The sequence below is a fragment of the Triturus cristatus genome, chromosome 1_2 (assembly GCF_964204655.1).
Source record: "Triturus cristatus chromosome 1_2, aTriCri1.1, whole genome shotgun sequence".
Taxonomy (NCBI): Eukaryota; Metazoa; Chordata; class Amphibia; order Caudata; family Salamandridae; genus Triturus; species Triturus cristatus.
In genome coordinates, this window is record NC_140580.1 from 654585057 (window position 1) to 654599207 (window position 14151).

The 14151-nt window shown below is 45.3% G+C and overlaps 1 protein-coding gene across 3 annotated transcripts in view; it reads right to left on the bottom strand.

Moving 5' to 3' along the window:
• Nucleotides 1-14151, bottom strand: part of IGSF21 (immunoglobin superfamily member 21) — a 1330939-nt gene that overhangs the window by 907900 nt on the left and 408888 nt on the right. For all 3 annotated transcript variants that reach the window (XM_085608163.1, XM_085608171.1, XM_085608177.1), the window contains exon 2: nucleotides 13772-13884. In XM_085608163.1, coding sequence (XP_085464289.1) covers nucleotides 13772-13884 — 113 coding nt within the window. The remainder of the gene's footprint in view (nucleotides 1-13771; nucleotides 13885-14151) is intronic.

The following is a 14151-nucleotide window of genomic DNA, read 5'->3' on the forward strand; positions in this document are numbered from 1 at the left end:
AGGGACCTGGAAATATTGCTTGAATGGTAGATGATAATAAGTCCACAATACGTGCCAACATCCAAGAAGTTTGATACAATTCCAAAATCTTCCATAGCTGCTTCTTTATCCTCTTTAGTTTGTCCTTTGGAAGCTTGAAATTGTATTCACCATGTCCATTAGAAACCTTAAATACTGAGGGCCTCATTTACAATGAGGCTGTGAGTCCAGAGCATCACTATTTGCGATTCTCTGGTGGCGCAGGGACATTCCCTATACTTACCAGGCAGCACTAAGCCACTTTGCATGGCTTAATGTGACTTTTCTGGGTTAAAGGGTTGTGCAATGGGTGGTGCTGGGGGCGCTTCCAGCAACACCCATGGCTTTTTGACACTGCCTCAGATTTACGAGAATTCGTAACTCTGAGGCAGCGCCAAAAGCTTATGCCTCCCCAGGAGAGGCTTAAGGCAGGTGCACTAAGGAGAAATACCTTTATTTATCCTTGTTTTTCCTTTTTCTATGTGGGCTGTATTCTGCAGCACAAAGAAAGAGGAAAATGCCTCTAGTGTTTGTTTTTGTGCAGGAAGGTTTCCATTCCTGCGCAAAAACAAGCGTCCCCGCAATTGGGTAGAGAATGTAGGCTTATGGCTAGAGCGTCGACCTCGAAGCTGAGGAACCGGGTTCGAGTCTCGGCAACAACACTCGACATCCTGTGATTCTTGGCAAATCACTTGATCTCCCCGTGCCCAACAAAAATAAATGTGTCCGTCTGTAATGCAACTGGTGCTCATCTAAAGAGCTCTGATACTGATATCTTCGGGTTTAGTTCGCACTATATAAAACTTTTTTAGGTCTCGCCTGACCCAGCGCTTGCACTGGTCTGGCGAGACTTTGAGTAAGGGCTTCAAAAAATGCTACCGCCGGCTATAGCTTGCAGTGCATGTGCGCGGGCGCGCGCTTGAGCAGAGGCGCCATATGGCATTCCTCATGCTCATTAAGCGCTTCGCTCGCCGCGCTTGATTGCGATCACTTTCACTTTTGCGCTTTGCTGTTCTCAGTGTGGCCGCGCGCACGCACAACTCCAGCTTCTCCCCCTCCCCCACCACATATCGCGTCTCGTGTCCAATGCTTGTTTGCGAAGTCTCAGGGACATCAAAGCGGATCCCTTCTCAGCGTGTGAATTTTTTAATCACCTCAAGGAGCTGGTGCTCAACTGACTCGCACTCCTGCTCCCCACATCGGCAGATTTATTTTTTGCAAAAGCACGTCGATGAGCAGGCATTCAACTGACTGGTGCCTCTGCTCTCCTTTACAGCGTGTGGACACCGGCTTTCTGATCCACTTGAAGAGCAGGCGCTTAGCTGACTCGTGCCCCTGCTCCTCCTTACAGCTTGTGGACACCGGATTTCTGATTCCCTCAAGGAGAGGGCAACTTACGGAGACCCGCTCCGAACCTCAGCGTGGCGCTAGGAGAGGTGCTTCCTCCCTAAAGGAGCGTGCGCCAGCGCAGCACTGCGGCTACCAGCGAGGGTTGGACTCCGGTCCCAGCACTGCCGTATCGGAGGAAATGTCAGCACACCCTACCGCCGGGCATCCGTATCACACCTCACGACCATCCTCCAGGATAGTGCGGCATAGAGAGAGAGCCTGCGCCGCATCAATTCATCGTACTCCACATGTACTGTCCTTTATTTTCTAAAAGCGTGCTTCAGAGGACTATTCCTTGATCACTACAGGTTGAGGGATACAACATAAGGTTAACAAATTGGCAAAGCCACTAGCTATAGCTAAACACTTAAAAGGTCCCAAAGGCGAGACCTATTGGCTATGCCAATGCTTGTTTAACAATGCAGGCACCCTTGCACCATTGCGCAAAAGTGCCTGCATTGAAGTATTGCAGCTCATTGTGCGCCAGAGCAGGGGAAAGGACAGGAATATGCCGCATCTGACAGCTATGCCACATTCCTGCCCTTTTCTTTTGCCTTAGGGCAGCCCCACAGGAAGGCCTGAGGCACTGCCCCATGGCAAAATCTTATAAATAAGGCCCGAGTCTCTTGACTTGGAATCAAAATTGACTTTTTCTTGTTCACTACAAAACCCAGACTTTCCAATACTTCACTGCTAAATCCCTAACAAACTCCACACTGCCATCTCTTGATCCATAATCAATATATCATCTAAATAAATTATCAACCTTATACCCCTCTCGGAGCCAACACAAGCTTGAACATTAGACACACAAATTTCCATAACCTCTTGTTCCAATAAAAGCTTCAAAATCTTTGATGACCTTCCCAAATTGGAATAGTACGAAGCTAAATCTAAACAGAACATCCAATCTCCTTTCTTCAAGACGTTCCTCAACAAATGCATGTTTGCCATCTTGATTTAAATGGACACAACCCAATCATTAAAACTGCAAGGCACATAGCCAATTGATTTACATTGGATAATATTTTTCAGGGGTTGAATAAGTACATCTTTTTGGATGACAAGTAAAGGTATGTCAATAAAAAAAATCAAAAAATACCTGTCATATATTTATTTACAACAGTACACAAATGTTGTATATTCGCCCTTCTAGTTCATTAATCTCTGGAATAGCTTTATTAGTAGGCCTTCTATCTAGGTATATAGATAATCTTCATGTTATCAGTTGTCACTGCTTTATTATGTTATATAAGGGGTGTAGGAAAGTGGAATATTTTGTGGTATGGCTGGGAAGCCTTACTAAGTAATATTATCAAAATACCCCAAAGATGGTCCTTGGATTCACACTAATAAATCTTTGGCTCAGTCCTGGTGGATTGGCATAGAGCAGTCAGGCTTTACTAGAGGAACATGAGTTAAGCATTTAAGAGTTCCAACATGGGCGACAAGTAATTCACACAACTTGAGAGGAATCCAACACAGATTTATAAAAATAGAGTGTATCTTTATCTTAATTTAGACATCAAAATGAATGCAATAGAAAACATAAACTGGAGTTATAGATTGTGAAGCAATATTAAATCAGTGCAGTAAAATACATTAACAAGCATTGGCATAGCCAATAGGTCTCGCCTTTGGGACCTTATAAATGTTTAGCCATGCAACAGTTGCATAACTAAATACTTATAAGGTCCCAAAAGCGAGACCTATTGGCTATGCAAAGCGGGCGTGCGGCCACGAAAGTGAAAGTAATCGCGGTAAAGCGCGGCGCGCGCGTCCGCGCACATGCACTGTAGCGCTAGGCTGGCCTGGTAGCACTTTTTGGAGCCCTCTCAATAAGTCTCGCCAGTCCAGCGCATGCGCTGGGTCAGGCGAGACCTAAAAAGATAACATTGTGGTCAATGGCAAAAATGACTAGTGATAATCGGTCACTTGCAGGTCGAGTTTAGTGGAACCCTTACAGGGTTATGGTCATGGACACGACAGTCAGATCAATTTTGCCTAGCCTGTGGAGTCCGGGTGCAGAGTTGTCCTAGCTGTCCTTGATGCTGAACTAGAGCCACACTGGTGTTCATTTTACCGCTTATACGGTACTGCAAGAAACAGAAGGCAAAATCACAAGAGATACACAGCTGCTGACATTGGATGATGGTTGCACTGTGTTCCCTGGGGATGGAGCCTCAAGTGTGGGAGTCTTGGCAGCGGTAAGCACAGCAGAAAGGTAGTGGAATTTCACTGGGTTTGAGGGAGTGATGTACTTGCCTGAAACTTCAGGTCAGGCGAGATTACAACTCCCACAGTGCACTGGACCACCTGGATTTGGGCGATCCCATGGAGGGCTTGTTGGCGAGTGATTCTTTGGATCAGATGAGTGATACTGCCTGCAGTTTGCAGGGGACTGGTGCAGTTAGTCCAGGGGGTTCTGACAGTGCTTCGGGCTTCCACAGGGGTCCCTATCTTTGGGAGTGCTGACTTTTAGCCGAGGACGAGGGTCATTCACTCAGTTCCAAGTCTGTTGTCAGAGGGACAGAGCATACCTCTCTTGCTTTGGTGTTGTGGGCAAGGTTCTGTTGCCAGCGACACATGTCTTCTCTTGATCCTTCCTTGCTGCACATTGTTAAGATATGAGGTTCTGGTGTCAGGAGGGTCCCTTGAATCCTATATTTAGGGTAGTTTGGGGTTTGGAGCTAGTAGCCAATGGGCAGCTAGTCTCTGCAGCTATTTCGCCCCGGAGATGACAATATCCGGGGGTTTATATCACCTTTTCTGCCCAGAATTCACAGTTTCTGCTCTACTAAAGATGGCAGAATTCTATTTTAGGTGTTCAGATCAGGCTGCTCACCCAGGAGGTAAGGCCATCCTTCCCGGAGGTGTATACCTCAGTCATACCTAATTTCCCACCTTGCCCGGGTGCAAGCATGCCTGGGGCAAGAGGGGGGCTGTGTCTATCTTAGGGTGACAGCCTAAATGCACATCAGAGGCGATGTAGCCTTTGAAGCTCATCGCTCTGATGTATCACTTCACTAGCCTACTGGGGAGGAGGAAGATGTGACCTCCTTGTTGCCTAGCCTTTGTTCTTGACTCCTGGGGGTGATCACACACTTGGCAGGATGTCAGAATCCTTTCTTGGCAGCAGCAGGCACAGGAAAGTACGTGCTTGCCATCCAGAGCACAGAGAAGCTGGGGCAACCAGGTGGCCAACCTCTATGGTGCCGCCTGGGTGCATGCCACATCACCCAAGGCACAAGATTCATGTCACGTGTGAGAAGGCACATTGTTTGATACCAAACATGACATATTTTAGTGGTACCATAATGGAGCTGCCAATATCGAGAGTGCCTGGTTGGCATCCCATCTTATCCTATAAACTGTTAAGACGTATATCAGTTTCCTAAGGAGAACGCCACTATAGGAACATATAGGCTTGCACTTATATGTCCTCACCTTTAATATACTGCACACCACCTCCTGGGCTGAAAAGGCCTACCATAGGGGTTGTGACATATATTATAGGTAGTACATTTGACTTTGCCTCACATGGTGAGGGCACAGTCAAATTCAAGCAGTTCTCACTGCTTCTGCAGTCTGCCATGGCAGGGCTGTGCCAGTTGTTTGCTTGGGTCACCCCGGGTGGCACAAAACCATGATGCAGCCCTGGGGACACCTGTACTACCTATGCCCTGAGTAGCCTGGTACCATATACTAGGGTCTTATAAGAGGGTGAAGTCTTTGACAATTTGGGATTGCCAAGTCAGGCATAACAGTTTTGGAAGAGAGCACAGGGAATGGGGTCTGGACCACAGACTCCAGTGCACTATCAGAGTCATAATCATCAGCATGATTCCACATACCATTACTCCGCAAGTCGGAACAACGACTTGCCGGGGGGGAGGTGCTGGATTTAAAATCCAACACCTTCCCTAGTGTCCGCACAGACTGGAGTTGGAATAGTAAATTATACTATTCCAACATCCAGCGCCCCCCCTCCGCAAGTCGTTGTTCCGACTTGCGGAGTAATGGTATGCGGAATCACAACGCGGTCATTATAACGACCGCGTTGTGATTCCCTGCGGAGAAAAAGACTGCGGGATGACGACATACATTCTCTGGTGAAACTACAGATGACTCCAGGCAGGGGCTGTAGGGAGGGGTGAAGCCCGACCCAGGCCACCCCTTCATACAACAGAGCATGAGAAGGTAACAATCTTCTACAGTTACTCTATACGGTTCTCTCCTCCCCGACACACAGCACTTTCCCCTCTACTACTTATTACTGTATAAGACATGTGGTGATTGTCAGCAGAAATTAAGGTGTTTCTCAACTTGAAGGGGGGAAAAGGCATATAAGGATCTGGTTTTCCCATGCCCTCATGGTATTACCCATTCGAGATGTAATAACTTGGGTAGCTTTTATTGGTGTGAGGATACCTGCCAGAATAAAAGACTCTGGCCCACGGTATCCTGTTACCAAATCCTAGGAAACATATGTCTGAGAAAGTTGGGCTCAGTAAACTATTATTAAACCAGGACAGAAGCAGATCCATTTAGGAATTGTTTCTGATTTGTGACCAGGTAGCTTACAGCTCCCACATGTATGCTTTTCGCGTTTTTCCAAATTGCCTGTATATTTGCACTGGGGAGGATGTGAAAATAAAAGTTTAAGAATTTTGCACGTATAGTATTTCTTAGATGAGCATCCAGGTACCGTTGTTTCTTTAAGGTTGCATATGCCTTTAGTATAAATTGCGCCCGTTTGCACTTGCTAAATCTCTCTCCAGGCTGTCCCCATAGGAAAGGAGTTTACACTTTCTTTCACCCTATTTTGAAAATCAGTGTATGTGGGAAAGTTTGTCCAGTCTTCAATGATCTCAAATTGGTATACAATTTTGTTTAGGTTTGATGACTATCTGGAGGAGCCCCCAGAGATTTTGGGAGTAAGTTCTTTACATAATACCATCTCATTGAACCCTCGGTGGCTCCTCAGAGGTGGTAGCAGTAGTTCACAGATTGCATGCCAAAGTTGTAAGACGAACTAATCAAGCTGAGTTCTGAAATAGGCTGGGCTGGTGCACAAGAGTTCACCGCGAAGAGATTTGCTCGTTACTGTTTCTTGCTCTGTGCGTAATTTGTCACAAGAGGCATAGGCACCATATGCAACTGATGATGGAAGAAATTGTGGGACTCTTAATTTGCATGCAGTCTTCTTGCAAAAGGGAGGATTCTAACTTCATGGCATTTAGAATGGTTTAGGACCCACCTGCCTGTGTTGCTATCCCCATAGGAACTGGTTAGAATCTACACGATTGATCTTTTTGTGTCCCATCTTTCAGCGGAAGGCGTCGTAAACTATTATTCTTGTGTAATTTTTTTATGCTAACCACCAAGTTATACCCCACATTATATTTGTTAAGAATCTCAAGGAATCGTTATAGACCAAAAGGTGGAACATCCAGGATAACCGTATCATCTGCATACTGAAGCAAGGGTCGTGTAGGGCACCCCAGACCATCACTTTTGATGAAGCTCCGGTGGCGCACATTGCAGTGCCATAGCTACGAGACCACGTAAAGCCACCCTGTGTGGCTTTTCATGGCCTTGTATATATGGTGTGAGGCAACGCAGTGCAAGTCATGTTGAGGCATGCCATGGGTGTTACAGTGGGTGTTCCCACGTAACACCCATGGTATTTGACACATTCCCAGATTTACAATGTTCTGTGAACCTGGGAATGTGCAAAAGCCTGCAGGGGATGCGCATCAAAGAGGAATAACTTTATTTCTCCTCCTTTCTAACTCTTAAGAAGGAGGAAATCGCCTCCATTGATTGTTTTTGTGCAGGAAGGTGTCCCTTCTTGCACAGAATCAATAATTTCCGCAATGCAGGCACCCTTGCAAAATGGTGCAAGGATGCCTGTGTTGGCGCATGGCAGCCGAATGAGTGCCAGCCCAGGAATAGAGGACAGGAATGCGCAGTATCTGATAGAGGCGTGGCATCCCTCCCCTTTTCTTTTGCCATAGGGCAGTGCGGCATGAAGGCATGCAGCGCTGCCCTACAGAAAAACATTGTAAATGAGTCCCCCAGTTTGGGGGCAACGTTTCTTGTGGTACATACCGATGTCCCCATGTGCACTGTATAAACTGAACTGTAGTGGGGCCAGCACTCACCCCTGCTTCATGTCAATATTAGCACATATTTTATTGATCTCTCTCTTACCTTTGCCCACTTTATGCATTCCATGTGTTCCAATATAGATGTTGAATGGCCCTTAATAGAGTGGCCAGAATGCCCACATTAAATAACTTTTTTCCAACAAAAGTTCTGAATCTACCTTATCAAATGTTGAAGTCAGCCCAGGGAACATGCATGACGTGTGATCCAGGTGTTATGAGTGTTCTGTTTCACACACTGAGCTGATGTGTTCAGAAGGTCTTTTCTGCTCGTGGTTTCATTGCCTTTTCTGAAGATTAACTGGAAAACTGGTAATAGCTTTTTCTTCTCCACTCAATCCTCCAGCACGTTTTAAAGGTACCAAATGGAATCACTAATACATTATGTAATGTTATTGTACATAAATAACCGCAATGGCCATCTGAGACAGGCACTATGGTATGGCAAGAACTGCTTTGATCAATAGGTATAATGTGAGAATCCAATATGTAAGCTAAATTGAAGTACGTATGAAATTATAATTGTATATGGATTTGGAGTCTAGCTGGGGAGACTCGTGGTAAGATTAAAGCATAATTTGAGTCATTTTCTAAGAAATTTAATGAGCAGTAGATTCATTTTGTGAATTAAAGGCAATTGATGTCATCTCTGTTTCAAGGTAAGCAATGGCTTTATTGTGATAATATCGATTTACCATGCTGTTATTTGTAATTTCAATAACATGCAATACTCCTTAATGATATTAAATTGCAGTATGGGTTTTCATGTATTTAGTTTTAAAGCAAACCGCATTTGCGACACGTGTAGGGTGCGACTCAACATCTCTGAAATTATAATAAACATGTTAAAATTTGAAGTAGAGACTTTATAAATAATTTGAAGAATTTGTTCATTTTACCCCTAAACCTTTTGTTTAGAACGATTGGCTTTTTGTCCTTTGGGTTCACCTAGGAAAACACTGTAAGACCTGGGAAAGTATCTCTGTAACCTCAAGATTGACAACATTTTAATCCATGGCTATCCCGCCGTCTTTGTATTTCCCCCTCCAATCCCTTCCACTTACCTTTGAACTGCCCCAACAGTATATATATTCGAATAACACATATATAAATATATAACTTAAAAAAATACACAAATAAATAAATCAATATAGATTAACATTCAAATGCTAATGGACATGATCAACTATGTACAGATTAGCGTACGGTTTCAGGTACCCAGTAGTCAAAAGTAACAACGAAGAGGCTAACACTTGGCAAGACCTACTACTGTACAAGGCTGTGAAATATATTTGGCCTAGCAACATCTTAATTCACGAAGAGCAAATTTAATGTGGATGGCTCTGGCATGGGTTTTGCATTTGTAAGTCCCTGGATTTGCAGTTATTGCATCGCCCATGAACATCCCAGCTCAGCCCTCTCTGGCTCACAGAGCTTCCAGCTCTCCTCAGCTAATTAATGGCAAATTAAGTCAGCTTGATGTAGAAAAGGCTGTTGAGCTAAATTAAAAAAAGAAACATTGTATCTGTTTCTTCCATCAGTAGAGGCCTTGGTATTAAGAATTGGGGAATGACCCGCAATGTCTCGCCTTCATCAAGAAAGCACACCACGCACACTAATCAGCAGACGGCCCTAAATACAGGCGCTAAAGAAGCCCAACCAAAGAAGAGAAAAACACGAGTTACCTCTGTCCCAGAGACCTGCCAGTGAGTAAATATGTCATATATGGGAACACACCCAGCTGAGAGAAAAACAGGTGTTTTCCTTGAGAATTCATTCAGCTGTGTTCCAGCCAAAAACACCCTTTGTGAAAACTCATGTAGCTGAGTATGAGTCAACAATGGACTCAGTGAGTACTCATCCTGATGTATACAAGACAACTATGGGCTCCATGAGAACTCATCAAGCGGTGCATGGGGGAACAATGGGCTCAGTGAGAACTCATCCTGCTGTGCACAAGACAACTATGGGCTCCATGAGAACTCATCAAGCTGTGCAAAAGTCAACAATGGGCTCAGTGAGAACTCATCCTGCTGTTTACAAGACTATTTTGGGCTCCATGAGAACTCAAGCGGTGCATGAGGCAACAATGGGCTCCATGAGAAAGCATCAAGCTGTGCATGAGGCAATAATGGGCTAAGTGAGGAATCCTCCAGCTGTGTGTGAGTCAACAACGGGCTCAGTGAGCACTCATCCTGGTGTGTACAAGACAACCATGGGCTCCATGAGAACTCATCAAGAGGGGCATGAGGCAACAATGGGCCCCATGAGAACTAACCCAGCTGTGCATGAGGCAACAATGGGCTCCATGAGAACGCATCCTGCTGTGTACAAAACTATGGGCTCCATGAGAACTCATCAAGCTGTGCAAAAGTCAACAATGGGCTCAGTGAGAACTCATCCAGCAGTGTACAAGACAATTATGGGCTCCGTGAGAACTCATCAAGCGGTGCATGAGTCAACAATGGGCTCCATGAGAACGCATCAAGCTGTGCAAGAGGCAATAATGGGCTCAGTGAGGACTCCTCCAGCTGTGTGGGAGCCAACAACGGGCTCTGTGAGAACTCATCAAGCTGTGCATGAGGCAACAATAGGCTCCATGAGAACTCATCAAGCTGTGCATGTGGCAATAATGAGCTCCATGAGAACTGATGTTGCTGTGTACGAGCCAACAATGGGCTCTGGGAGAACCCATCATGATGTGCACGAGGCAACAATGGGCTCCTGAGAACTCCTGTAGCTGTGTAATTGACAACAATGGCCTCTTTGAGAACTCCTCCAGGTGTGTATGAGCCAACAGTGGGCTCTATGAGAACCCTTCCAGGTGTGTATGAGCCAACAGTGGCCTCTATGAGAGCCCTTCCAGGTGTGTATGAGGCAACAATGGGCTCCATGAGAACTAACCCAGCTGTGCATGAGGCAACAATGGGCTCCATGAGAACGCATCCTGCTGTGTACAAAACTATGGGCTCCATGAGAACTCATCAAGCTGTGCAAAAGTCAACAATGGGCTCAGTGAGAACTCATCCAGCAGTGTACAAGACAATTATGGGCTCCGTGAGAACTCCTCAAGAGGGGCATGAGGCAACAATGGGCCCCATGAGAACTAACCCAGCTGTGCATGAGGCAACAATGGGCTCCATGAGAACGCATCCTGCTGTGTACAAAACTATGGGCTCCATGAGAACTCATCAAGCTGTGCAAAAGTCAACAATGGGCTCAGTGAGAACTCATCCAGCAGTGTACAAGACAATTATGGGCTCCGTGAGAACTCATCAAGCGGTGCATGAGTCAACAATGGGCTCCATGAGAACGCATCAAGCTGTGCAAGAGGCAATAATGGGCTCAGTGAGGACTCCTCCAGCTGTGTGGGAGCCAACAACGGGCTCTGTGAGAACTCATCAAGCTGTGCATGAGGCAACAATAGGCTCCATGAGAACTCATCAAGCTGTGCATGTGGCAATAATGAGCTCCATGAGAACTGATGTTGCTGTGTACGAGCCAACAATGGGCTCTGGGAGAACCCATCATGATGTGCACGAGGCAACAATGGGCTCCTGAGAACTCCTGTAGCTGTGTAATTGACAACAATGGCCTCTTTGAGAACTCCTCCAGGTGTGTATGAGCCAACAGTGGGCTCTATGAGAACCCTTCCAGGTGTGTATGAGCCAACAGTGGCCTCTATGAGAGCCCTTCCAGGTGTGTATGAGGCAACAATGGGCTCCATGAGAACTCATCAACCTGTGCAAGTCAACAATGGGCTCTGAGAAAACTCATACAGATGTGCATGAGGCAACAATGGTTACTGTGAGAACTTATCAAGCTGTGCATGAGACAACAATGGGCTCCGTGAGAACTCTTCAAGCTGTGCAGAACTGATGTTGCTGTGTACGAGCCAACAATGGACTCTGTGAGAACTCATCAAGCTGTGCATGAGGGAACAACGGGCTCCATGAGAACTCATGTAGCTGTGTAACAGTCAACAATGGGCTCTGTGAGAACTCATCCAGCTGTGTGTGAGGCAACAATGGGCTCCATGAGAACTCATGCATCTGTGTAAGAGTCAACAGTGTGCTCTGTGAGAACTCATTCAGCTGTGTGTCAAGCAACAATGGGCTCCATGAGAATGCATCAAACTGTGCCAGTCAACAATGGGATCTGTGAGAAAGTATCCAGGTGTGCATCAGGCAACAATGGGCTCCTGGAAACTCCTGTAGCTGTGTGTGAACCAACTGTGGGCTCTATGACAACTCGTCCAGGTGTGTATGAGATCCATGAATAACTCATCTGGCTGTTTATAGACCAACAATGTGCTCAATAAGAATGCATCAAGCTGTGATGAGACAACAATGTCATTTGTGAAAACTCATGTAGCTGTGTAAGAGCCAACGAAGGGCTCTGTGAGAACTCATTCAGCTGTGTGTGAGACAACAATGGGCTCTGTGACAACTCATTCAGCTCTATATGACCCAACAGAGGGCTCTGTGAGAACTCTTCCATGTGTGTATGAGTTAACAATGGGCTCCTTGACAACTCATGTGGCCATGTATACGCCAACAATGGGCTCCATAAGAACGCATCAAGCTGTGATGTGACAACAATGTCATTTGTGGGAACTCATGTAGCTGTGTATGAGCCAAAAATGGGATCCATGAGAACCCACTTGCCTATGTATGAACAGCTTGATTTATTAATATTAATTAATCTCTGAGTAAACCAACTAGCGTGAAAGGAAAATTCATGCAAATGTGCGTGAGTCAACATTGGAATTGATAGGAACTCTTCCAGCTCTCTGTATGTGAATTGTGTAATCTATTGGAACTCACTGGACTGTGAGTGAATAGTGTGATGCATGGCAACTCGTCCAGGTGTGTGGTTTATGAGAGCTCATCCAGCTGTATATGTGCAAATAGGGTGATATATGGCTAAATCATCCTGCTGTGTGTTTGTGAATGATTTGATCCATTGAAACTCATTCTGCTGTGTGTAAGTGAATGGAATGAACTATGGGAACTATTCCAGTTGTTTCTGGGCTTCTGCTGTGATTAATATGATATGCACACAGTTTACACAAGTCTCCATTGCAAGTGACACAAGTTGAAGATCCCATCATTGCAAAGAATTAAATTTGTTATTGTGCCCAGTTCTGGTAACACTTTGGCCAGGGTAGAACATTGTACACAATGTCATACAATTTCGAATAACGTGTGTCACCAAACATATTTTCATGAAGATGTACAGGAGGCACGTGAAAGGGTGCACCTTTGGAAGAGCTGATAAAAGCTTCTCACCCGGTAAGTGATAAGTCTTTGATGGGCTAACATCAACCTGTCATTTCGGCCTCAATGATAGCAAAAGAGTTAGTGTCAATCATGTGCGCGGGTGTCAAGCAGGAGAGATGCGAGTCAAATATGGGGGAAGAATCAAGCATCAATGGAGGTCTGGAAGAACAGTATGATTAAGGTGCACACATTTGAAAAGGCTGGATACGCCCTTTCTCTGTGGAGAGGTCAAGGCTTGAATGGCCATCAAAAATAAACCCCTATTGGATTGAGGAGATAATTCCAGAGAAAGTCACACACAACAATCTCCCTTCAGAAGCCCTCTGATGCTTCTATAAATTGGACTCTTACATTGACACTAGGTCACAGCTCGCATCTTGCGCATTACTGGAGTAGAACTTTCCTCCATATTCTCTCCATGTGGAGTCAACGGTGGAGCCTCCATAGGCAAAGTGCCGGGGGATGCCGTATTAGATGCCTTAAAGAGCATTGTGGGGAAAAGAATCAGGTTAGTTAAGGTCTGCGAATGGTTTTATTAGTCAGGTGCATTTGCAGATTCATGATGAAGTAAGATGAGAAAACTAATTTGCTGTGTAGTGTAGATTTTAATCCTTCTCTTAGTATTTGAGATCGTCAGGGTCAGTGTTGCTACTGGAAATAATGTCCATATGTCTATAATAATGTGTATTTAAGGAGAGACAGGACCTGTGGTTTATGTAAGTGAATTCATACCCATCATGGTATGATTACCGGGAATAGCACAATCCGGTTTAGTTTAGGGGAAGAGTGTGGTGTAATCGGCAGAAATGGCAGGGAAAATGTTAATGCAGTTGTGAGAAATGGGATGTAGGGGTTGAGCAGAGGGGGAATGGTAGAATCTGTGTCTAGGACTTAGTTGGTGGGAGCACTCACCCTGTACCACACAATTTCTCGCATCCGTCCATCGGTCTTGAAGTTGCACTTGAGAGTGACTGCGTCTCCAACCACCACCGGTGGAAGGGGTTCTATGGTGACGGTCAAGTATCCTGTGGAGAGAGAAAAGATGAGTTACCGACAGCTTAGGAGTACACCTAAAGGAAATGTTGTGGAGACATCGCATATCTGGTGAGCATAGTACGAGAGAATTAAATATAACAGCGGTACCTCTGACAGTTTATGCTACTATAGTCAGCACCACAAAGAGTACTTCGCAAATCCTACTGTAGTACACATGCCTGCACCATGAAGATTACACTTCATGATCAATCATAGATTTACTGTTCTTAATTCCACATTGGTTCCCCTCGACGATC